This window comes from Phyllostomus discolor, chromosome 8 (assembly GCF_004126475.2).
Source record: "Phyllostomus discolor isolate MPI-MPIP mPhyDis1 chromosome 8, mPhyDis1.pri.v3, whole genome shotgun sequence".
NCBI classification, from domain to species: domain Eukaryota; kingdom Metazoa; phylum Chordata; class Mammalia; order Chiroptera; family Phyllostomidae; genus Phyllostomus; species Phyllostomus discolor.
Window position 1 is genome coordinate 89,386,225 of NC_040910.2, and position 26,811 is coordinate 89,413,035.

Consider the following 26,811-nt stretch of genomic DNA (forward strand, 5'->3'; position numbering starts at 1 on the left):
GCTGCGGTGGCTCAAAGACTGGGGTCTACATTATCTGAAGTTTTATTCACCAGTATTTCTGGCAGTTCAGCTGGCTATCACCTGGGACCTTAGTTGGGACTCTCAGCTGAAATTCCTGTAAGTGGTCTCTCCTTGTGGCCTGGTCAGTTTCAGGGTAAATACATAGAGTGAAACCAATTATCTCCCCAAGGCCCCACCTCCAAATACCATCACATTGGAGAATAGGTTTCAACATCAGAATTTTGAAGGGACACAAACATTGTCTATAGCATCCCAATTTTCCAACTCTATCATAGTTGTTTACCTTAAAATATCTTCATCTGAATAGTATATACCTTCTGTAAAAGTGCTATGCACCTGGATCTTTCTAGTGGCACAGAAAACTTTCAGAGAATGAGTTTCTCCAGCTTGGTTCAGTTGTGGTGGATTTAATATGTAGGTTTCAGTGGAATTTGTACATTAGCTCTAATCTAGAGAGTTTTTTTTAATGCAGGTATGTCATGTGATAATTTAGTTACTCTTAAATATTTTTCTATTCTGTTCAATTAAATTTAGATAAAGATTTTTTGGTTTAATTTTTAGGTATAATTTTGTCTATTTTTTTGTGTCAAGGTGAAATTGTTTTTAGTTTTTTTAAAACAATCTTCTTTATGTTATTAGGTAATTTGAATAAAAAAGCCTACGCTCTTTGAAAAACTAAATGAATCTGTGAAATACTTCAGGTTAAAGTTTACTTGAGTCCTTGCTCAGTAGCTCAGTTGCTTAGAGCATCATCCCTATATATTGAGGTTGTAGATTCAATCACCCGTCATGGTACATGCCAGAAGCAACCAATGAATGTATAAATAAGTGGAACAACAAATCACTCATTCCTCATTTTCTCTCTCTAGCTCTTACTCTCTCTCAAATCAATAAATAAAAATAAGAAATCTTGAGGAAATTTTTAAAAAGTTTACTTGAAAAACATAGATATGTAAGACCCTATTTTATTAAGAAAGTTCTTAATCGAAATCATTTGGATGAGGTTGTAAATGGGCTTCTTAGTTTCTATAAACCCTTTACTCTGTTTATATGTGTGTGTAAGCACATAGTTTTCATCAGATTTTCAAAGTGGCCTTTCGTAGTCACTGCTGTCTCATCCCCCCAGAAGTTAAGAACCATTACTTGATGGCAGTGGTTTTCAAAGTGGTGTGCAGAGACCAGCAGCATCAGCATTACCTGGGAACTTAGTCCTGGCCCCACTCCAGACCCACTGAATTAGAAACTCTGAGGGTATACCCTTCCTCCCCAGTGTAGTTTAACAAGCACTCCAGGTGACATGCATACTAAATTTTGAGAACCAGACTCTCAGGTGAGAAAGTAGATACAATTTAACAAATACTAGTTCTATACAAGTTGACCCATGAACTATATACTAAGCTAATAATCTACACAAATGCTAATTTGCTGATATGGTTATCAAATAGAGATACCTGTTGAATACAAAATTTTGTATTATAAGCATCTTCATATGTTCTTGTTTGCATAGCAATTTTTAACACACTTTTTTTTAATGTAGATTTTATTTTATTCATCTCTAGAGAGAAGGGAAGGGAGGGAAAAAGAGAGGGCGAGAAACATTGATGTATGAGAAAAACATCCATCAGTTGCCTCTCTCATGCCTCCAACTGGGGACCTGGCCTAAAACCCAGGCATGTGCCCTGATGGGGAATCGAACCCACGACCTTTTGGTTTGCAGGCCGGTGCTCAACACACTGAGTCACCCCAGCCAGGGCAGATACTGGTTTTTGTTGATATTTAAGATTATGACTAATATTTGAAAACATTTTGATTTACAAAATGTTAATGACTTTTGTGCACTTTTGGTTAGGTGCCTTTTGTCTATGACAGTGTTTTGATACACATTGTGGATTACCTTTATCTTAATAAATACATTTTTGGTTGTAAGTAATAGGAAAGTAACCTACTCAAACTAACTTAAGCAAAAAGGGACATTCATGGGAGGATACACAGCTTTGACACCCAAAGGAGAAAGTGCATCCTGGCTGTGAGATAGGATCCAGGAAATGGAAAACCTCAGGAACTGAAACAGTTTTTCCCAGTCGTCCCTATGGCCATTTAGAACCCTCTTGTTTTAAATTTCCTTCTTTGTAAGGGCTCTGATCCCCCAGTGCCAGTCAGGAGAGAGGATATGACTGGTTCATTGGGGTGGTGGCTGCTCATCATCCAGTCAGTCAGTTGTGGCCAGTGGGTCAGGATCACATACCATAAATACAGCCTCTGATACTTATTTTCTATGGCTTATGCTGTAGCTACAGATTACATTTTATTGAGGTAGTATAATTTATAGCATTCTGGTATCCTGTTAAGGTTAAAGTAGGACTACCTTCTTTGCCTTTTGGTCAGTAGTGGGTAGCTTTCTCTAAAAAAATAAGCTGCGACAAATTATTTAATAAATTTAAAAAATATATTTATTTATTTTAGAGAGAGGGGGAAGGGAGGGAGAAAGAGAGGGAGAGAAACATTAACGTGTGGTTGCCTCTCATGCAGCCCCCACTGGGGACCCGGCCCACCACCCAGGCAAGTGCCCTAATCGGGAATCGAACCTATGGCACTTCGATTTGTAGCCCATGCTCAATCCACTGAGCTACACCAGCCAGGGCTGTTTAGCAAATATTTTAATTATATTGTAGATATAAAGTTATTTAGTAGAACCATCCCATTATAATCTTGTTTTATTCTTGCATGTATTTGGATAGGCTCTGGAAACATGCCTTTAAATTTTAATCAAACCCTGTACACATAAGACAGTATATGTTTAGCTTATGCTTTTCCCTGTCTACATATTACAAATTTATAAGATTTTGGTAGGTTCCAGGGGCTTTATTTTACATGAATAGTAACGGGGTGTTTGGAGGGGACATTATGTATAAACAGGTATCAGTGGATTTTTGGCACTTCATTGTCGGTAATTTTTCTCCTGCCAATGTTGATAAGGATTTGGCATTATGCCTTTCATTTAAACTCTACATAGCAAGTTAAAATGGTCATTTGAATGGAGCTTGGACAGGATGATGTAAATGGCAACATGCCATTATAGAAAAAAATCTAGGAAGTGTGATGCATTAGTCCTCTGCACTGGAGATTTTCCTGGGGAATACTTAACAAACTTGGCCTGCAGTGGAATCAGAGGGAGGAGCAGTGGAAAAAGGAAGCCTTTTGTTTACTGTAAAACAATTCAGTGAATTAGAATGTTAGAACAGGAGTCTAAACAGGACAAATCTAGGCAGATTCCATTGGAAGGGTGAGTTACGTTGTGACTCAATCCTGAGCCCTCTTACAGAGAGCTTCAGAATTTCTGAGACTTTGTATCTATAGTAGTTATTGAATTGTGTACTCTGAGCATGGTTTTTTAAGCTCTGGGGATTCAGTGCAGATTAAAATTAAGTTCTTGACCTAATGGTGTTAAATGTTCTATTGGAGTAGTTGGGGAAGACCTTAGGAACTGAAGGGGTTAGTTGGCTTAATTGTTTATATTTGAAAAAATGTGGGTCTTCATAGAGGTTTAAATTTGGTAATTTCCAGGCCATCTTGGAGAAATAACTGAATCTAGTGGTGAGTCAGGGAACTTGCAAGATAAGCCTAGAGCATTTTCTAGTGTTAGAAAGTATGGAAGTGTGCCTCCTTTCTCTCCAGGGGTGTGGGTATGTCAAAGAGACACAGGAACCAACTGAAACAGCTCCCAATACCAAAGTTAAAACAATTTGAGGAATAAGATAAAGTAGCATTGGATTATGACCCAAAGTATAAAATATTTATGAGTCCACGCTGATATAAATAAATGATTGAAAAAACAGATAATGGAGGAAGGCACTCAAATCTCCCATGCAGAATTCCAGATAATTTATGTAGATGTTCCTGTGTCAAGGAAGGGGAGAATAACTCCCTGGTTATTAAGTGGCTGTACATAGTGACTTCCATCCAAAAAGTACAGTACGGAAAGGAGGATAAAAGAGGAACTTTATAGTGGAGAAACCTTAACATAGCTTGAATCAGGTCAAGTTTAATATCAACAGTGAAGTCATGCTGATAGTAAGTATATACCCTTGATTTTATGATATTATTATGAGAGTGGTACCATTACCTTTGTGGATTTTCTTTTTCTTTAGACAACCCATATGCCCAAAGTAATCATGAGAAATCAGACAAATTAAATTGAAGGACATTCTACAAAACACTTGACCAGTATTTCTAGAAACTGTCAAGGTCATTAATAACAAGTCTGAGAACAATAACAAAATCTGAGAAACTGTCAAAGCCAAGAGGAGCCTGAGGAGAGGAGACATGATGACTAAATGTAGTATGGTGTCCTCAGTGTGATCTTGGAATAGATAAAAGATGTGAAAACTAAGGAAATCTGAATAATATATGAACTTTAGTTAATAATATATCAGTATTAGTTCATTAAACTGTGACAGATGTGCCACACTAATGTAAGATATTTGTAGGATAAATGGGCATGGGATGTGTGAGAACACTATACTATCTTTGTAACTTTTCTGTAACTCTAAAGTTATTCTAAAATAAAAAGTTTATTGAATTTAGTAATTCCCTATCAACCCAGGGAATACTTGAGAAGTATGACGTTATGAAGTTTTTTTACTATAAATTACAGCCTTTTCTAGTTATAGCCTTTTTTTCTATTTGTATTAGTGAGTGAGTGGCTTGTGTTTACAGATGGAGCCCATTTGGGAAACTACCTTTGGCAGCCACTTTGCTTTATTAGAGTGGATCATCAGGTATTTGAGTGACTACAGTTTTTTAGAAGATGGAAGGAGGCAGAAGACCAAGCAGCTTATCTTTGTTTACGTTGTTGTGGAAATAAGGTTAATGTAATTGGAGAATATTATGTGACAATATACTTCTTTATTGTGTATGAGAGAGAAGGCTCAGTGAGATGTTTGACACTAGGAAAGGAGTCCAGTAGGTAGTTGGGTCCTAGGATAAGAAGAGTGCTTACAAGTAGTTGAAGAAACAGTCCTGATTTGAAGAAAAATACTAGGTTTAGAAAAGCAAGGAATGAGTTTTGCTTTATTATTTACCGTTTCGTTTGCTCATCCTTGTGAATGAAAGACCACCTTGGCAGTGGTTTCTTTCTTTCTTTTAAAAATTTGTGCCCTGGCTGGCGTAGGTCAGTGGATTGAGTGTGGGCTGTGAACTAAAGCATCGCAGGTTCGATTCCCAGTCAGGGCACCTGCCTGGGTTGCTGGCCAGGTCCCCAGTAGGGCCACATGAGAGGCAACCACACATTGATGTTTCTCTCTCTTTCTCCCTCCTTTCACCTCTCTAAAATAAATAAATAAATAAACAAAATCTTTAAAAATAAAAAAATTTGTTATTGTTATTCTATTATAGATATTCCAATTTTTCCCCCTTTGCCCTCCTCCGCCCAGTCCACCCCTCAATCCCACAGTCAATCCCCACACCATTGTCCATGTCAATGGGTCATTCATACATGATCTTTGACTAGTCCCTTCCCCTTCTTTCCACCATTATCTTCCTCCCCCCTTCCCTCTGGTCACTGTCAGTCTGTTCTATGTTTCCATGCCTCTGGTTCTGTTTTGTTCTTTAGTTTATTTTGTTCATTAGATTCCTCTTATGGGTGAGGTCATATGGTATTTGTCTTTCACCAACTGGCTTATTTCATTGAACATAATGTTCTCCATTTCTATTCATGCTGTCACAAAAGGTAGAAGTTCTTTCTGCTGTGTAGTATTCCATTGTGGAGATGTACCGAAGTTTTTTGATCCACTAATTTACTGATGGGCACTTGGGCCGTTTCCAGCACTTTGCTGTTGTAAATAGCACTGCTCTGAACATAGGGGTACTTAAGTTCTTTTGAATTGGTGATTCAGGATTCTTAGGGTATATTCCCAGCAGTGGAATTGCTGGGTCAAAAGGTAGTTCCATTTTTAGTTTAGTTTTGTTTTTTAAAGATTTTATTTACTTATTTTTAGAGAGGGAAGGGAGGGAGATAGATGAGAGAGAGAGAGAGAGAGAGAGAGAGAGAGACAGAGATATCAATGTGCGGTTGCTGGGAGTCATGGCCTGCAACCCAGGCATGTACCCTGACTGGGAATTGAAACTGCGACACTTTGGTCATTTTTAGTTTTTTGAGGCAATTCCATACTGCTTTCTACAGTGACTGCACCAGTCTGCATTCCCACCAACAGTGCACTAGGATTCCCTTTTCTCCACAACCTTTCCAGTACTTGTAATTTGTGGATTTATTAATGATAGCCATTCTGACAGGTGTGAGGTGATATCTCATTTTGGTATTAATCTGCATCTTTCTGATGGCCAGTGATGTTGAGCATTTTTTCTTATGTCTCTGGTCCATCTGTATGTCCTCCTTGAAGAAGTGGGCAGTCATTACTTGAAGATTGTCTTGATTCACCAGATATTTCAGTGTATATTATGTTTAAGATATTATATAATAAAGTGTAGGAGAGCTAAAAAGACACAGCTTTGTCTCTAGGAAATTTATAACTTAGTGGGACATAGAAGGAAAGATGAGACGCAAGGATAAGTTTAATACAAATGAGAGAATGGACATAAACAGGAGTCAAAATGTTGGAAGTTCACAGAAAGGGAGAGATCAGAATGAGATTGTGAGAAAAGAGAACCAGAGAAGGTTTCACATGGAGTTGAAGTTTGAAAAGTGGATAAGATTTTGAGGGTCAGTGGTTAGAATAATAGCACTTGAGGTGGGAGGAATATTTTGAATAAAGGCAAAGGAAGAAAGTCCTGGGCTTATTAAGGGGAACAAAGAGGTTGAGATTTTCAGTCTAGAGGTTAATGAGAGAGAAGTCTGAGACCATTGATAGCCTTTTGAATGAGGAATCTATAGAAAAAGAGGATGGAGCCTGGATTCAAAATACTCATTTACTAGGTGATGGGTTGGGGCAAGCCACAACTCTCAGCTGTAGCTCCTTTTCTGTGGATATAAAACATACTCACAAACTTTTAAGATCAAGCAAGAAACTCTGTGGAAATTTTTTTGGCACATTATAAAATAGATATATTATTTAAATGTGAACACTGGAAATGGAAATAGGCAGGGAGATTATGTGATATAATCTGGCAGCTGCTTTAGGTGTTGGGTGGTCAGGAGAGGGAGAGATAAGCAAGACATTTGCTTTCTGGATAATTGAAAGCATGTGGTTAAAAGGAAGAAGAGCTGGTTCAGCAGGGAAGTTGATTCATTCAACTTTGAATAAATATAACTTGAAGTGCTGGTGAGGTTTCAAAGTGGGTATGTGTGGTAGTCAAATGAAATGTGGGCTTGGAGCTTAGAGAGGAGTGAGTCTAGACATATAGGTTTACACTTACCAGTATTTACAGAAAGCTTACTTGATACATAAACTTTATTATTGACTGAATATTTGTGTCCCCCAAATTTTGTATGTTGAAGCCCCAGTCTCCAGTGTGATGATATTCGAAGGTGGGGCTTTTGGGAGGCACAACAACTTGGTCATGAAGGTGGAGCTCTCATAATGGGATTTGTGTCCTTACTAGAAGAGTGTCTAGAGAGGTGATCTGTCTCAGCCATGTAAGGACACAGCAAGAAGGTGGCTATCTGCAAAACAGGAAGAGGGCCCTCACCAGACATTGAATCTGCTGGCACCTTGGTCTTGGACTTCTCAGCCTCCAGAACTGTGGGAAGTAAATGTTAAGCCACCTTTATGGTATAGCAGCCCAAATGAAAACAGGCTTTTCACCAGGTTGTGATATGAGTGAGCTTAAAAGGTAATTTTTGATTGGTTAATTTGAGAACCAGTGTTTCCTTTGGTGAAATATTTAAATGTTGATACTGTTTGTTGTTTTGTTAAGAATATTTACCTCATTGTGGTAGAACCTATATCTTTTAGTACATCATCTTATACAGTAATTAAATTAATTACCTGCCAGGTACTAAGTACATGAAGTTAAACTTAGAGGCCCAGCTTGTGTTGCAACATGAAATCAATTGCCTAAAATCCCTTGTTGAAATGATACTGTAGCAAGATATTTAGTTAAAAGCCCGTCTAACGTGATGGTAGAGGTAAACTGTTATATCTATTGAAAGAGGAAAATTGCTTATCTTTTGGGGAAGACTATTCTGCAACCTAGGTTTCATTATTCAACACTTGTGAATCTGTATCACCAGTAATTGCTTTAATCAGCATTTAAGCTCCTTCAAAAAGGAAGAGCTCACCTGAGAGAGACTATGTTTCATTCTATGTATAACGGTTAAGAGTTAGGGTTCTGGCCTTGGCTGGTGTGGCTCAGTGGATTGATACCAGCTTGCAAACCAAAGGGTCGCCCTTTTGATTTCCAGTCAGGTCACATGGCTAAGTTGCAGGCCAGGTCCCCAGTAGGAGGTGTGTGAGAGGCAACCACACATTGACGTTTCTGTCCCTTCCTTTCTCCCTACCTCCCTTTTTCTCTAAAAATAAATAAATAAAATCTTAAAAAAAAGAGTTTGGGTTCTGTAATTAGATTAATATGACTTGGAATCTAAACTCCAGAATTTACAGTGTAATCTTTGGTAAGCTTTTTATGTCTGAGCTTTGGCTTCTTTATTTCTAAAATGTAGGTAATACAAAAATAAATACATTTTTAAAATGTAGGTAGTACTACTCACTTCCCAGAGTGGTTGGTGTACACTTGCACATAAAAAATATTCAATAAATGTTATTCAGCCTTCTTATATTCCTTACTAAAATTACATTGTATTGAATATACTATTTATAAATGGACTTCTACTCTTAATAGCATATTAAGAAAATATTTTCTTTTTAGTAAACATATTTACGTAATTTTAATGGGTGTATAATATTTCAACATGCTGTTTGTTATCCTTGACCATTTGATTATTGTTGTGCACAAAAGGTTGTATCTGATATTTTTGCTCATTGCCACATTTTGTAATAATGCTCTTGAATGTGAATTTTGTGGAGTGCTCCTGTTTCAAGCACCAATAACTAAAACACATGTAAACATTGTATGAGCACAGGTTACATTTTCATTTCACTTTTAAGAGTAGAGGTAGAGATTGTTTCTTGGCAGAAAGATCTAAATTGCTGTCATGTGCCAGTGATCTGGAAGGGTGCATATTAGGAGACATTTTTAAAGCACTAGGCCGTCTCATTGGAATTTGTATAGGAATGTTATCCTGAACTTCAGTTTTATTTTACAATGATAATATAAGTTCAAAGAAAACCCAGGGATATCAACTCTATTTGAAAATAGTCTACAACTTCCAAGTTGCAGGAACAGTATTACAAAATCTATTTTGTGGGGCGAAGGAAGACGGTATGTCTGAGTGGTTTTTTTTTCTTCTTCTTCTTTCTCTCAAGCAGTCTTATTCCAATCAGCAGTGTAATTGGAATGTGACTCCAGTCTGGAGGAGGAAGGGAAATTTTTGGCGAAAAGATACTGAGCAGTTGGGAGTTTTATTCAGATAAAGCATAGACAGCCATTCATTATGAGTACAACTCAGTAAGAACAGCAATAGCATTCTACTTCTGCAGTTGGGATTTATACTTTGATAGTATTACATAGTGTTTTGCCTGTAGTAACTCCTTTCCATCCAGAAAAGAACTTTGACTTAAGTGAAATGGTAATATTTATTACATCTGCATTCCTGGAAATGGTTTCCTCTAGTCATTGCCTCATATAAAAGTTACTAAAAGGGGATTTTTGTGAAATCTGAAAACATTTCTGTATTTTTATTTTTATTTATTTATTTTAATTGTTCAAGTACAGTTTTCTGCCCTTTACCACCATCCCACCATCCCAGCACCCCCCCCTCCCCCTGCAAAATAAAAACCATTTCTTTATCTTTGTATCTGCAGAATCTGTAATAGCACTTGACACAGAGTGGTTGCTCAGGAAATGTTAAATGAATGAATGAATGATGTAGGAAGTACTCCCTTCTCATTAAGCATCTCAAGATGTCACATGTGCATCAGTGTGAAATAGGAGTTACCAATATACCAGCAAGGCCAACCTTAGCTTATTTTGATTATCTCCTGTACCTGTTTCAAACCATCTGTCTGCAGAAGGGGTGAGTAGAATAGCTAGAACAGGCAAGGTTTTGAGAGTGTAAACTTAAGAATGAGATTTGCTTTGAAAGAATTTTAGAAACATACGTGATCAAAGTAGTCTAATAAGATTAATCTAGTGCAGATCTACAGGCCATGTGAGACATGGTCCTTAATGGATTCTGGAGTAATGGCATTGTGCTGTCGTAATGCCACATTTGTAGTTAGTGTTAATCAAATTGACACATGACTGCTAAATACATATCTAGAGTCCAGTTTGATGTTCTGTTAGTACAAAAATTAATTAAAATGTATTGAATTATATACTTAAGATTTTTGTACCTTTCTGTGTATGTCACTTCAGTAAAAAGCTTACTACACATTAAAGTTATTGAAATATTGATTGCTATGTAGGATAGAGTCTACACTCCCTGGCCATTGTTCTGGTCCTATCCATCTTACAAGTTTTCTCTCTTGTTAGTCCCTTTCCTAGTAGCTTAGTCTGGTGTTTCCCAAAATTATTTTTACCTCTGTCCTGTAATAATCATTTAGAAAACTAAAGTGAAAGTTTCTCCACACTGCTATTACTCCCTAGCTCAGTGATTTCCAATCTTGGTTCCACTTTCTATTACCAAAAATGATAGGTTTACAAATATAAACTCATACAAATAAATATAAAATTATGTTACAAATATAAAATTATAATATGCTACATGCATTCCCCAGGAGATTCTGATATATAATTCCTTGGTTGAGAATTTGTTGTGGTGACAAATAGGAGTTTGTCCTATTGAAATTCATTAACTCATTGAGTATTTTCTGAGCTTGTAAAATTGGTACTGAGCATGGCAAGAGGAATGGGCAGTGGCTCTAGTGCCCAGAGTGCATTCCCAAGAAAAAGGACAGTGCAGTAAAGGCTCCAAAGTGTGAAAATAATTTATTTATGCAAATAAATTAACAAGTCTCAAATTATGCTTGAGAATCATTCTTTTAAAACTTACAAATGACCTGGCTGGTGTAGCTCAGTGCACTGAGCGCGGGTTGTGAACCAAAGTGTCGCAGGTTTGATTCCCAGTCAGGGTATATGCATGGGTTGCAGGCCATGACTCCCAGCAACCGCACATTGATGTTTCTCTCTCTCTATCTCCCTCCCTCCCCTCTCTAAAAATAAATGAATAAAATCTTAAAAAAACTTAAAATTAGAGTTTTTTCTTTTACACTATAAAATAATTTAAGCAAAACCTGGCTGGAGCCCTTGAGCTAGTCTTAAAGTTAGCAATCTGATGAGTCTTGGTGTTTCTTTTATGTTTTAAATTAACTTTTAAATGAACTTTTTGTAGGACTCTGATATTATCTTTCTTAGTCTCTGGGTTACTAAATTCAGTTTCTTTTCATAAACTTTAAACCTGATTTTAAAGTTCTTTGTTCTTTTGATTTTTAATTGTCCTTTGATACTTATTTATTTATTTAAATATTTATTTTTAGAGAGAGGGGAAGGGGAGGAGAAAGAGAGGGAGAGAAACATCAATGTGTGGTTGCCTCTCATGTGTTCCCCATTGAGGACCTGGCCTGCAACCCAGGCATGTGTTCTGACTGGGAATTGAACCAGCAACCCTTTGGTTTTCAGGCTGGTATCAATCCACTGCACCATACCAGCCAGAGCTGAAACTTATTTATATATTAGCAACATCTTACTTGTGATTTTTAAAAGAAAATTTGTCAAACATTACCTGATGAGTATGTTTTAAGTAAAGGGAAATCGTAATAATAACACTTCATAAATCAAAATAATTACTACTTGAGAATTGGTAATTCAGCTATCATATAATATAAAAAGTCCCCCTTTCAGTGAAATTATTTTAGATTATTTTGAAGTCTGTTTCATTCATCTCATAAATATTTATTGAGTGCCTAGCAAATGCCTGGTACACTGTGTGTTGGTGCTGAAGGTAGAAAGAAGTGAGGCAGACATGATTTTGCTGTATGGAGTTTACCACCTTCATATAAGCAATGTTCTAAACTTAATTATAATAAAGTGTGATGACTGCCTGTGATAAGAATGGTCTTCTGGGACTTCTAGTCAAGATGGAGGCATAGGTAAACATGACTCACCTCTTTGCACAACCACAGCAAAATTACAAATAGACTACAAAACAAATATCACTCAGAATTGTTGGAAAATTAAGCTGTATGGAAGTCTTGACAACCAAGGAATTAAAGAAGTTACATTCATCCAGATGGGTAGTAGGAGTGGAGACATGGAGAGGCAGACTGGGTGGTCCACACAAATGTGGTAGATAAAAATCAGGAGGGATACCTCTGGAGCGAGGCATCCCAGCCCACATGAGACCACCCAGCCCTGGGTTTTAGTGCCAGGAAGATAAGTCCCCATAACTTCTGGTTCTAAAACCCAGTGGATGTTGGGGTTGTGGAAGAAGCTGCAGGATTCTCAGGAATCTCCTCTTAAAGGACCCACATCAGACTTAGGACTTACACAGACTCACTCCCTCAGGGTTCCGCACCGGAGCAGCAGCTGAAAGGGAACCAGTGGCATATGGGAGAAATCGAAGTGTCTGGCATTAGGGTGAGTACAGGAGATAGCTTCCTCCTGGACAAAACTCTAGAGGCCAAGTAGTGGCATTGTTCCCTTTCTGAGCCCTCTCTGCCACAGAGCCACAGAGCAGCGACACCATATCAGAGGCTCCCATAAACTTAGTTCACATGGGTTGCCCTGCCTGGTGAGTACCTAAGGCTCCTCTTCATCCAACTTATTGGTGCACTTTTCTACAGTAGACCCACTACTAAGACAGGGAGTGAAAGTAGCTCTACCTAATACATAGAAATGAACATAGGCTGACAAAATAAGGAGACAAAAAAAAAATGTGGCCCAATTGAAAGAACAGAACAAAACTCCAGAAAAAGAACTAAACAAAATAGAGATAAGCAATCTATGAGATGCAGAGTTCAAAACAGTGGTTCTTGGGGTGCCCAAGGAACTCATTGGGTACCTCAACAACATAAAAAGGACCCATCTGGGAGGTGATAGGGGAAGAATGTGGGAAAAGGTGCAGGGATTAAAAACCATAATTGGTAGGCACAAAATAGACAGGGGTATGTTAAGAATAGTCTTGGAAATGGAAAAGCCAAAGAACTTATATGCATGACCCATGGACATGAAGTAAGGGGGGGTGCTTGTTGGAGAGGGGGTGTGCTGAGTAGAGGGGGGCAAAAGGGGAAAGATTGGGACAACTGTAATAACATAATCAATAAAATATACTTAACAACAACAACAAAAGACCCAGGTTGAAATGAAGGTTACACTAATTGAAATAAATTAAAAATTAGAGGGTAATCAACAATTGAGTGGGTGAAGCCAAGAATCAAATCAATGATTTGGAACATAAGGAAGAAAAATACAGTCAGAACAGCAAGAAGAAAAAATAAATTTTTAAAAAAGAGGATAGGCTAAAGAGCTTCTGGGACAACTTCAAACGTATCAACATTTGAATCATAGGGGTGCCAGAAGGAGAAGAGCAAGAAATTGAAAACTGGAGAAAACTGTATTTGAACAATGATTAAAAAATAAAAAAATAAAATAAAATAAAATAAAAGAAATTGAAAACTTATTTGAAAAAATAATGAAAGAAAACTTGCCTAATTTGGTGAAGGAAATAGACATACAAGTCCAGGAAGCACAGAGTCTCAAACAAGATGAATGCAAAGAGGTCTATACCAAGACACATAATTAAAATAACAAAGGTTAAAGAGAGAATCTTTTTTTTTTTTAATTTTTAGGGAGAGGGGCAGGGAGGGAGAAAAAGAGAGATACATTGATGTGTGAGATATATATTGATCAGTTGCCTCTCATGTGCCCCCATCTGGGGGCCTGGCCCACAACCCAGGCGTGTGCCCTGACCAGGAATCAAACCAGTGACCTTTCATTTCACAGACTGATGCTCAATCTACTGAGCCACACCAGCTAGGGCTAAAGAGAGAATCTTAAAAAGTAGCAAGAGAAAAATGGAGTTACCTGTAAAGGAATTCCCATAAGACCGTCAGCTGATTTCTCAGAAGAAACTGCAGGCTAGAAGGAACTGGCAAGAAGCATTCAAAGTGGTGAAAAGCAAGGACCTACAACCTAGATGACTCTATCCAGCAAAACTATCATTTAGAATGAAAGGGCAGATAAAGTGCTTCCCAAACAAGGTAAAGCTTATTATCACCCAGCTATTATTATATGAAATATTAAAGGGATTTATTTAAGAAAAGATCAATTATGAACATTAAAATGGCAGTAAATTCACAACTATCAGCAATCTAAAAAACAAACTAAACAAACAAGCAGAACAGAAGCAGAATCATAGATGTGGAGATTATTTGGAGTGTTATTATTTGGAGGGGAAAGAAGAGAATGAGGGAAAAGGTGCAGGGATTAAGAAATACAAATTGGTAGGTACAGAATAGAGGGGGATGTTAACAATATAGGTAATGGAGTAACCAAAAACTTATATGCATGACCCATGGATTAAGTTCATGGACATGAACTAAGAGTGGGGATTGACAGAGGGAATAACTGATACCAGGTGGAGTGGGGCAAAGGGGAAAAAATTGGGACAACTGTTAAGAGTACAATAAATAAAATATATTAAGAAATGACTTCCAAGAATAAAAAAAAAAACTGTGAAGATGTAAGTGGGTGGAGGGTTGAGAGAAACATGTTCTAAAAGGCTTCCTTCCCTTTTGAGACCTATAAGATGAGATGAAGCCTGAGAAAAATGTTTTAGGTACATGAAGGTTGTGGGTGAGAGATGGTGTACATTTAGGGAAATGAAAGTTTAGTGTGGCTGGATCTTGAACTTGGGAGCTTGGAGGGGAGAAATGGTGATGAAAGATGAGGTCAGAGAGATAAGCAGGAGCCAGGGCCAGAGCATTGTAAACCAATATAAAGTTTGGGCCTGAAGACCTTGGGAATGATTGAAGGATGGAGATTAGTAGAGGAGACAAGAGACAAGGTCCCTGAGAAAGTGATAGATTTGGTATGAGATGCAGAGCACAGGTGGAAGGATAGCTTTGAGGATGTTTTAAGGATGCTTTGAAATGTATTAGAAAGAGGGGAAATGGATGGAAAGGCTTAGTCATATTTTTAGAATGATCACTTTGGGTCAAGTGTGGAGAACTAATTGGAGGGGGTTGAGACTTTAGGCAGGGGACTGATAGGGTGGCTATTGTAATGACCTAGACAGCAGTTGGTGGTGGCCTGGACTAGGGCCATCAGCCAGCACTGATAATAGAAGTAGACAGATGAAGGCTATTAATTAGAACCGGTAATTGCCAGGAGGTGGGGAAAGGGAGGAGTAGCGAAGGCTACAATGGAGGTTTCTGTCTGAGGCAGTGGAGTTGAAAGAAGGGCTATTTATTAAAAGAAAGTAAATTGGAGGAGCAGTTTTAGGGGAGAGAGAAGATGGGGATTTTATTTGGGGGGCATATTCAGTTTGCCTGTGTAGAGTTCAGGAGAGATCAAAGGGTTGGGTTTATAGATCTAGATGTCATCAAAACAGTACAGACAAGGGAGGATGTATGGAGAAATGGCCCTTCAGATAAGTATTTCAAGAAGGAAGAGCCTTATCTTATCACTCTATTAAACTATGAACTTTCTCCCAGAAAAAACGTGAGGTTTTACACATACATATAATAGTTTACAAACGAATTTCAAGGTTTACAGAGCAGGGATCTGAGTTCCTTAGGTTATAGAGTAAAAGAAAAGGACCAAGGGCAAAACCATGAAGAACCTCAACTTTCATGGATGGAGCTTAGGAAAAAAGATCTGGCAGGGAGACTTAGAATGAGTTTTATGCCTTGTGTAAAACCATGTGGTTGTGGTGTTAAACAGAAACCAAAAGAGTTTCCAGAAGAGGCAATAGTCAATAGAGGCAAATGTGCCTCAGGGGTCAGATGTGACAAAGAACGAAAAGTGTCCATTGGATGGATTTAGTAATTAGGTCCCCCAGGGCACTGGAGAAGCAGTGTAGAGGTGGTGGTGAGAGAGGAAGCCATGTTACAGTGGGGGAGGTAAAAAAGTGGAGTCACAAAGTGTAGACAATTCTTTAAAGTGGTTTCATTATGAAGGAGACGAGGTTTGATGGTGGCTGGAGTAGGAGGCATGGGTGAGACTTAAGTATGTTTAAACGCTGATGGGGCTGTTCTTTAGAGGAGAGGAGGGACCAGGTCCCTGAGAAAGTGGTGGGTTGGGTACGAGATCCAGAGCACGGGGGAAGGATAGTGTTAGGCAGGAGAATGGACATTGTAAATGGAAGAAAGAGAAAAATAAGAATGAGTATGAACAATAAGTTGTAGGTTTAGTGACAACTTGGCAGAATTTGCATATATTTTCTGTTTCTCTGAAGATGTGAAATTATGTCTTGAATTATAAGCACCTCATTAATACTGAAGACTATAATTTGTATTTATGTGTGTATTGTATTTCTGATGATCCTGAGTATTCTATTCAATTTATATGATGATAAAAATTTTGGGAGGAGTTCTTCTAAATCAAATTTGTGATTTGGTACTCTTAGTTTTCATGATTGAGTTTTTATGTTTTTTATGATTAAAAAAACTATCTCTAAGACACAGCTTAAGAGACTGATTAGTAAATCAGTATATTGTGCTTACTTAATAATTTTATTCATTTACTGATAGCACCTGTCTTCAAAATGACTTTTATTTGAACTTTAAAAGTAATTAGTTATATTGAGATTTATTGTCAAGGTTTATAATGTTAAATGAATTTGTACATGCTAAACTTCCAATAGTTGAAACTAATTGAACAGATCATTTAAACTGTGAGTTGAAATTAATCAGGCATTACTTTCATAGATATTTTATAAATTAAACTGTAACTACATGGAAATTGATGTTTTCTCTTCACTTGTATTAAGTTTGAATCAAAGAAGGGAAGTTTATGACTCTGTATAAGCAGTAATATTTTAATTGAAATATAATTCACATGCTGCAAAATTCACCCCTTTAATGTGTGGAATTTAATGGTTTTAATATATTCACCAGGTTGTGCATCCATCACCATATAAATATTAATTTACTATAAAGTAGTCCAGGGAATGTGGGTTTGGGATATCTAGCTCAATATATTAACTTTTAATTTTGGAAGATACAGTAGATCTTTTTGTTGAGCTGATGATTTAGAAGGTAATTTATCTCACCTGTAAAGTTTCTGTGGAGTTTAGATGCAGAGTAAATAGCAGAACACTATTTAAAAAACTCGGATCAAGAAAGCTTTATCTTATTTATGATCCTTTTCAGTATAAAATTATTTTATCCCTAAAATATATCTACCAATCTGAATTTACATGTTTACTTCTTAGAACTATTTCCCTCTTGCTGCCAGGCTACTATGAGACTAGATCTTGATGGAAAATAGGAATTGGGACCTTATTAGAATACTAGATTTATAAATTTTCTTGTCCTCATCTGTTACTGGTGATCACTGCTGAACTTGCAACCACTAGTTCAGCTGTCTTTTGCTAGTCTTTAATGAAAGTTTGTGATCATATTTCATACCTTGCTGTAGTGTTTAATATTCAGTGGTGTTTTCAGTGTTTACAAAGTAGCACTTTTGACAATGCAGTCTTACCATTTTATTTTAATTCTTCCCATGTATTTTTTGTTTCCTTTACAGTACTCTGTGCAAAAAACTTGGTGAAAAAGGATTTTTTCCGTAAGTAAATTAACTTTAAATTTTGTATGTTGTGTGTGAATTTTTGGGGTAGCATTTTCAGAATTGTCTGGTTTAGGGATTTCTCGATTCAGAAATGTACATTAATGTCCATTAATGTTGTTTTATGAATGCATTGGTTCAGAGCCTTTTGACATCACATTTTTTAGAGGATTTTCTTTAACTAATAAAATAACTAATTACTTTAAGTAACTAAACTTAACCCTTTTCCCTATACCCCTCCCACATATTTATGTAAAATGTGTGTCTGTGCTGGTGTGTATATGCAGATGTGTGTAATGTATATTGAAGGTGTACATGCTGTTAGATTTCTAGAAAAAATTTTGAGATTATTTTGTATCACTTTTTTTCCCCCTAAGATTTTATAGGCAATTTTACCCATGCATTTAGGATTCCTTGGGAAATTGAGAAGTCATTCAGCTTGTTTGGAATTCCCAGATTGTAGGAAAGAAATCTCTGCTACATTTGGTTATAGATGCTCTAGTGTCTTCAAAGTAGACATTTAGTTCCCATATTTGCAGTCTCTTTGCTGATCTGTTGTGAAACTTTTTGTGGCTTTATTTAGAATTAAGTTTTGTGAAGGAGGATTGGGAAGTACCCCTTATATGTGGGTAGTTTTAATTTATTGAGTGAAAAAAAAAGAAGATAAAATTTTCAGTAAAAAATTCTAAGCTGGCAAAATTTTTTATGTAAATTATTTGAAGTTAGAAATAAAGATTGATTTGATTTTTAAATTCAAATCCTACCATCTGGCAAAAACTGTTAAGTGGTAATTTAGTATGATGTTAGATAATTCTCAAGGGTTTGGTTAAAAGAAATAATAAGCTCTCGATATATTTTTAAATCATACTTAATTTATTCCACTTAAAATTATATTACTTCCAGTCTTTATAGAGTAGAACTTGAATTAAAATTTATAAAATAACTTCCTATAAAACTATATAATTAAAATTTGTTATGCTATATGCTTTAGGACATAGTTAAGAAGAACGATAATAAGCAGCTGATGTACCGTGTGCCCTGTACTCCAATTTTTGTACCCAGTGGTCTGGGTACAAACCAGTTAATATTATCTTCACAGGCTAGTGCTGAACTACCCATCTCATCCCTTTTGCTAATAACCTAATAACCAGTGTGTATTCTTTGTAACCTTTTTAAGACTGATTTGAGGTAGGAAATATCCTAGTAGGACTGGAAAGTGGAAAACAGGATCAGATAGGCTGGTGACAAGGAGAGAAGGATGGGAAGTGAGGGCTGCCCACTCTCAACAGCTGCTTCTATACCCTCCAGGACATCTACTCTGATTTCAAAGATAAAATCTTCAGTTTCATCTCCCAGCCTTCCTCCCCAAATTCTATTCCTTCTTCCAGAGCCCCAACATGCAGCATCTCTAATAAAATATTCAGATAGCCTTGTCTCAGTTTTTCTAGGAAACCTAGAGGGGTCTTACTTTAATTCATTATAAACCTCTAAGAGGTGATTATCACTTATCTGATCTTTATCTCTCCTTAATATTAAGTTGCATGTAAAAAAAAAGAGGAAACTTTCCTTTTTTTATTGGTGTAAGCTGTAAGAATTGATAAAAATTCTTAAGAGTTGTGACTTTCTTTAGGGATAAAAAAATTAAGGAAAACTGTGTAAATATCTTTAAAACCCAGAGTGGGACAAACATTTGCCCTGGAAAGGGAAACAGGAAAGCCAATCCTGAGGCCTTCAGATGGGACTCAGCCAGGATGGAATATCCCCTGCTTCACATGGGTGGAGGTTTTCCCCACTGTGGCGGATTTACATTTTTTTTCATCTTTTATAAGTTGAAGATTGCTCACATTGATTTCAGAGAAAGAATTAAATAATAGTTCCTAAATCTCTTAATTAAGTTTGAGGGAGAACATGTGTTTATTGATCAGGATGTAATTATCATTGATACTAAAATATAGTTAAGTTTTTGCTTGTAATTCAGTTTAAACCATGCTGAATGAGAAAAACAAAATTTAATATGAAGCAGGACTACAAGCTGATGATATATATATATATATATATATATATATTAACTATAGAAAAAATGCACTGCCATGTGTGGTCTTTCGTCTAGTAACTTGGGTAATTTGAGATACTACTATTTATTTTAGAGTATCTGCCCTTGGTGAGAAAAGTTTTGCTCAGCCATTTTTAAAGAACTGTTTACAAGCTTATTGTCTGTTAAAAATAGATCATTCTTCCCCCAAAATTTTAGCAGCAAAAGTTTCAAACATATAAGAACATGTAAAGAATTTTATAGTTAATATCCATCACTTAGATTTTACTATTAACTTTATATGTTCATTTATCCATTATGTATGTTTTTGTTTTTATTTCTTTATTTTTATTAATCCTCACTGGAGGATGTATTTACTTATTTGAGAGAGAGAGAGAGAGAGAATCATAGATCAGCTTATGTGCACTGACTGAGGATCAAACCCACAGTCTAGGTATGTGTCCTGACTGGGGATCTAACCTGCAACCCTTTTGCTGTACAGTATGATGCTCCAACCAACCAAGGCATCTGGCCAGGACCATTATGTATGTTTTTATATGCTTGTTAATTTTAGAGGGAGGGAAGGGAAGGAGAGAGAGCATTTCGTATGTGCCCCAACTGGGGACCAAACCCACAACCTAGGCATGTGCTTTGACTGTGAGTTGAACCTGGGACCTTTCAGTTTACAGTGATGCTCCAACCAATTGAGCCACACTGGCCAGGGCCATTATGTATGTTTTTAAGAGAATGTTGTCATTAGTATCAAATTATTTTCTTTCTTTTATAAAAGCAACATTTAAGTAAAAGATATGTATGTAAAATAGCATACTGTGCTAAGGTGTTGTATAGGGGGCATACTGAAGTCACTCAGAACCAAGTTGGCTGGCTCAATGTTTTTTTCTTTCCCCCAATCAGAAACAAAGCCTTCTTTACCCTAGTAAATAACTTCCTTTTACATTGAAATTTTTATTTCATTGTTATTTTTAGCTCATTAAGTTTTGTTTGTGTAGTGAGAAAATTCTTGAGCTTTAGCTATTTTATATAACTCAGAAGTGGTGGGAAAAGTCGAGAAATTTGAAAAAATACAGAAAATACTTTAGCCACTTTTTATTTACCACTAGAGGTCTCACTAACTTCAGAAAACTTGACAGTTTCTTACCACTTTAGAGTAACTTGGCTGTCAAGTCAAATTTTTGAAGAATAATGTAATCAGGTAAATTGAAATAAGTATGTTTTGGGTTGGGTGTAGAGCTTGTATGTATAATTGAACAGAAGAGAGACATAGGAGGATGGGAGTCAGACATTCATACTTAATTAAGGATTTGCAAGCCATACCTACTGTTTTGGTGTGGAAAAACTTGTTTTTCTTAGTCTTTAATTCTTTAGTTAAACAACATCCAAAGGGAAATCTAGCAATGTGATTTTTTGTTGGCTTGTTTTTGCTTACAATCATACACTTATGTGTTTATTTGCTTATATTCTAGAATCAGAAGAACAAGGTAGAGTAGATTTTTCCCAGGAGAAAATACTTAATGTTATTAAAGGTAGAGGGAAAAGTATTCTTCCATTAAGCACATTTACAAATTGTTAGGTATTGTGGGAGTAATATGAACAGTGTTAAACTTCAAGAACAATAAGTTAAATAGATTGATATCCTAACTTATCAAGTTTCTTCTTAAATACCTACCATTCTTAAATTTTGGTCTTCTTTTATTTTTTGAAGTTGCTGATCACCAAATCATAGAATTAGAATTGGCTAGGTAATTTCTGGCTGGCCTTGAATGTTGGCATATTAATATCTTAACTTTTAAAAAATTAGCATAGATATCAAGGTGCAAAGTTTCTGCAGGTAGCAACACTTACCTGACATTTTGTTGTAGTATTTTCAGCTGTCTGTAGATCTATACTATCCTAGTATGTTCCACATCAAAATTGTCATTTTGTTCTTTTAATGTTTGATTTTGTTCCAACTTCTTCTTCTTCTTCTTCTTCTTTTTTTCTGTAAAAAGAGCCACTATTTTCATTGCTGTTTGGTTTGAAAACTATAGTGTCACTTTGACATTAGTTTCTTATAAATTTATATTAGAATTTTCAGAGTAGCTTTCTTTGTTATTTTCTTTTCCTTCCCACATGACTTCCCTAGTGTAGGATCTACTCATCCTACTGTTCTTCATGCTACTGTGTGACACAACAGTTTCATAGATGGCCTCTGTACCTCTAATCTTTCCTTCTCTCAGTCCATTCTGAATACCACTAATAGAAAAATATGAAAATATTTACAGCCATGCTCAAGAACAATGGCTCCCTGCTCTCTATAATACCTCAGTCACTCCAAGCCTATACTTTCTGACTTTAAGCTTCTCTTGGATCAGACTTATCTCTCTGATGTATTTACTTTCACACCGTAGCACAAACCTTTTGGTTAGACTCCTCTAAGCCCTTCAAATATTGTCAGACTCTCTTTGGTGTTCTTTCTACTTATTTTTTAAACCCAAATGAGTCTCATCCCCTCAAAAAGAAAAAAATGCCTTTCTTTACTTTTAAACTCAAACTGTTCTTCTCCTTTTCTGAGCTCTTATACAAACTGAATCACATAGTAATTAAAAGCATGAAATAAAAAAACCAAATTGTGTGTGCTTGGGTTTAGAATCTAAACTTTGGGGTGTTCTACCTGTGGCCTGGGATGGCTAAGAGTGCAGCCCACCACAAATCCTAAATTTACTTAAAAAAATTTTTTTTGCTCATGAGTTTTTGTTAGTGTTTGTGTATTTAATGTGTAGCTTGAGACAACTCTTCTTCCATTATGGCCCAGAGATGCCAAAAGGTTGGACACCTCTGTCTGGCTCTGCCATTTACTACTTTGACCTTGGACCCTTTGTGCCTCTGTTTCCTTATAAATAAAATAGAGATAATAGTATTATTTACCCCATAGGGTTATTATGAGGATTAAGAGATGTACTATACATGTACATAAAGCATTCATAGTATTACAAATCAGTACAGACACTTGTTTATTCTGTTTTCTTTTGTGTATGTGTGTTTGTTTTGTATATATGTGTGGTGTTCTTATTTCCCAAATTAGGTCTTAAGCTCTTTTTAAGGCAGGGTATTAGATTTTTGTTTCAATTTCTCACACTCATGGTAGTTTTTCAGTAAAATTTTTGGTTAATTTAATTTCTCTGTAGCCCATGTTCCTGTGTGGAAACCTTCAGTGAGTTCTTTCTTTAAATAAGCTACTAGGGGAGACATTGGGAAAGCTCTAAGAGAAACAGGAATGTTATAAGCATTTTCCTTTCTGGGGTCAAAGGTAAAGATCTATGAACACTTCCACATTTGAGGTAACTTCTAGACCTTGATAGTTTAAAGCTGAGAATGCTTTGAGATTGGAATAATAAAAAATGTGGTTTTTGTTATTTAATGTAGAATAACTTTAACCATAGTTTTTAAATAGACCATTCTTATAGCTACATGCTAAACTTTAAAAATGAGTGAAATAGCCCTGGCCAGTGTGGCTCAGCTGCTTGGGTGTCATCCTTCAAACCATAAGGTCATGGGTTGTGGGCAGCCAATTTTCTCTCTCACATTGATGTCTTTCTCCTTCCCTTCCCCTCTCTCTGGAATCAATGAAATAATCTTGGTAGCAATAATAACTTTTATATAATTATTCTTCTAGCTTCCATGTCAAATATTTTTTAATTAAAAAAAATCTTCCCCCTTTTCACAGGACTTCCGGACCCATTTGCTAAGGTGGTGGTTGATGGATCTGGGCAATGCCATTCTACAGATACTGTGAAGAATACACTTGATCCAAAGTGGAATCAGCATTATGACTTGTAGGTTTAAATGATTTATCTGAAATGAAACATACAATCAGTATTATTTGTTATAGTGTTTGAAAAGAATCACCGAAAAAGATCTGAATTTGATCCATGGTATAATTCGGTCTTCACAGAGGGATACAAAACCTACTGGGAAAGTACTTCGGCTAATTTATGGATGGTTTTGGAAGATGAGGTACCCTTCGTAATGACCCTATGAAAAACAAAATGTATATACAGTATACAGCAATTCCCTCCTCCTACTTTTATTAATTAAATGTGTTAATTACTTTAGTCCAGTTGTAAGCATAAAACCAGAAATCACAATTGGGGTGCACTCATAGGCATTTTTCTGCTTTTATTTGGATAGTTTCTTTCCTTTAAATTTTATTTCAATCACAGTAGTATATGTACCTTTTAAAAACAAATGATACTGCAAGGCTTTTAATGGGAAAATGCAGTTCTCTTCTCCTTTTATCCCCCAGATTCCTGTTCTTAAGTTAACTGCTTTCAATAGCTTTGGCTGTTTATTCTGTGTTCTTCCTGCCCCTGCTCTCAAAACATTGATTTGTTGTTCCATCTATTTATATATTCCTTAGTTGCTATTTGTATGTGCCCCAAGCAGATCGAATTGCAACCTTGGCAAATGGGACAACGCTTTAACCAACTGAGCTACCTGGCCAGGGCTTGGTATTTTTTTCTGTTTCTAGATATCATGCTTTTTTTAATGGCATCTCAAAATATAAATATAAATATACAGCTATTTAGTTTTAGGTATTATTTTAAAATTTCCTATCATAGAAAATGACTTAGCTTTTACAACTGATATCTCTCATTCTTGCTTCCGGAGCACCCAAATGCCCCTTCCTTTATCCCAGCCCTCTTATATAGTCATTTGTATCTTTTTGGTTAAATCACTGTTTTTTGTTTATATTATTACCATGTAGATATTCATCACCGAGTCACATCATATACTGATTACATGTCCTTTCTTGGCAACTTTTGTTTTTCTGAAATTAATAGCTATTATTTATTTGTTTAGTTTTCTGTATCATTAATTCACAACCTCTGCTATAGGACTGAATATCTCCTTTGCATATTTTCAACAATGCCATTGACTTTGTTTTCTTCTTATAGATATCCCTTCTGGAGCCTTTGTTTGTTTGCTCCAGTCTGGTTTGGTGGTTTTCTAAGACCTGCTGCACAATTGTCCGAGAACTTGCCTTTATTGTTATGTTGGGAATTTCCTTTGTCTCCTAGTTCTAGTGACTTCCTGTTTTTTTTGTTTACTTCCTTGTTTGGTGAAGTCTATCTTTGATTGTATCTTGAGACAGAGTTCAAAGACAAAGATATGGAAAATTACTTTGAGATCTTGTCTGAAAATATTCTGTCTTCTTACTTGATTGATAATTTGAGAATAGATTTCTAGGTAAGGCATCACTTTTCCTCCAAATTTTGAATACATTACTCCATTGTCTTCTAGGACAGTGCTGAATAGAAATATAATGTGAGCCACAAATGGCAGTTCATCTTTAATTTTGTATTTTCTGCTAGCCACATTAAAAAGAATAAAAAGAAACATGAAATTAAGCCTTATAATGTATTTTAATTAGTTCAATATATCTAAAATATTTTTATTTCAATGTGCAGTCAATAATAAAATAATTACTGAGTTATGTTACTTATGGAGTGCCTCAATTTGGACTAGCCACATTACCAGTACTCTATATCCCCATGTGGCAGGTGGCTATCATTTTAAAGTATTGCTGATGCCATCTTGATTTTGTTCCTTCATGATTATTGTTTTCTACCAGAAGATTTCAGGTTATTCTTTTTATGCCTGACATTAAATTTTTTGATGACAGATCTGATACACGGTGCTAGATAATGGGACTTTTTTTAGTTGTTATTCCACTTATTTTATGGTTTCATTGGTTGCTTCTTGTATGTGCCCTAACTGGAAAGCATACCTGCAACCTTGGCATATCGGATGACTGTGTAACCAACTGAGATAGCTGGCCAGGGTAAATATAATGGGATCTTTTAATCTGGGTAAGAACTCTATGGGAAATGTTTTCTATTACCAGTAGATGATTTCCTCTTCATTATCCTTCTCTGGAAATCCTGTTATTTGGATATTATCCCTTGTGAACTGATTATCATTTAATGGTCCTATCTTTTTTTCTCCCACATTTTATACTAGTTTAAAAAATGTTTATTTTAGTAAAAAATTAAAAACTACGATAAAATAATTGCACTGTTTCCCCAACTTCGTTTTCCAGCATTCCTAATTATTGTAATTTCTGCTTTCACCTGTTTAACTTCAAAGATCATTTGCGTTCTGACTATCCCTTTTTCATAACTACTTGTTATTTCTTGGATGTACTATCTGATGAGAAAAGTGAATATTGCAATTTTCTTCTGTTACTTGTATTGACTCTCGTTTCTCAGAGTTCCCTTTTTTCCCTGGTTAGTTTGGTTTGGGTTTCTGTCTTTTTAGGGAGGCACTTAAATGTTGATTGGAAGCTGCCCATGGGTAGAGCTGGTCAGCTCTCTAGGGCAAGCAGGTGTAACTAGGACATTTTTATTGCACATAATTCTCCCATCTCCTGCCTGGGGCTGTAATCTTGGATGCAGGTGTTCTTGGAGCTGAACAGTGTTTAGATTGCTAGGAGGACTCTTCATTCACATTATTAACCTCTTCTTAATACCTCTATTTTTATTACGGAATTTCACCTCTTCCATCAGCCATGCATAGTGTCCTGGAGTACTTTTCAGAGGATAAACTTTTGGTCGGCCAGGGTTGAGGATGAACTGGTTGAAGGAAGGGATTTGGTAGATCTTTCCATTCCTTTTAAACACGTTCACCAATCCTTCTGTTTCAGCTCCACCATCACCATCAGAGTATCTTGGGCTTATGGTTTGGCAATATTTCAGAGGCTTGGTGGCAGCAGTAGTCTTATTCTTCCTGCAGGCTTAGGTTTCAGTTTTCTCCAGGTTGCTAATTCAGTTATCACATGTTAATTGTCCTGATATCTTGACTTTCTAAGTCCTTAGTCTTTTAAGCTTCACAGTCATTGTGTTTCACTCTTTGTCAACCTCAACTTTTCTTCAAAATGTTCCATTTGAATTCACCTG

The 26,811-nt window shown here is 36.3% G+C and overlaps 1 protein-coding gene across 2 annotated transcripts in view; it reads left to right on the top strand.

The window, feature by feature from the left end:
- The window catches only part of SMURF2 (SMAD specific E3 ubiquitin protein ligase 2), a 108,315-nt gene that overhangs the window by 38,292 nt on the left and 43,212 nt on the right, over positions 1 to 26,811 (top strand). The window contains exons 2-3 of one of the 2 annotated variants that reach the window (XM_028519258.2): positions 17,785 to 17,823; positions 23,580 to 23,688. In XM_028519258.2, the coding sequence (XP_028375059.1) occupies positions 17,785 to 17,823; positions 23,580 to 23,688 (148 nt within the window). Of the gene's footprint in view, positions 1 to 16,943; positions 17,824 to 23,579; positions 23,689 to 26,811 lie in introns of those variants that run through there. The other variant, XM_036033485.1, reaches the window with a different exon arrangement.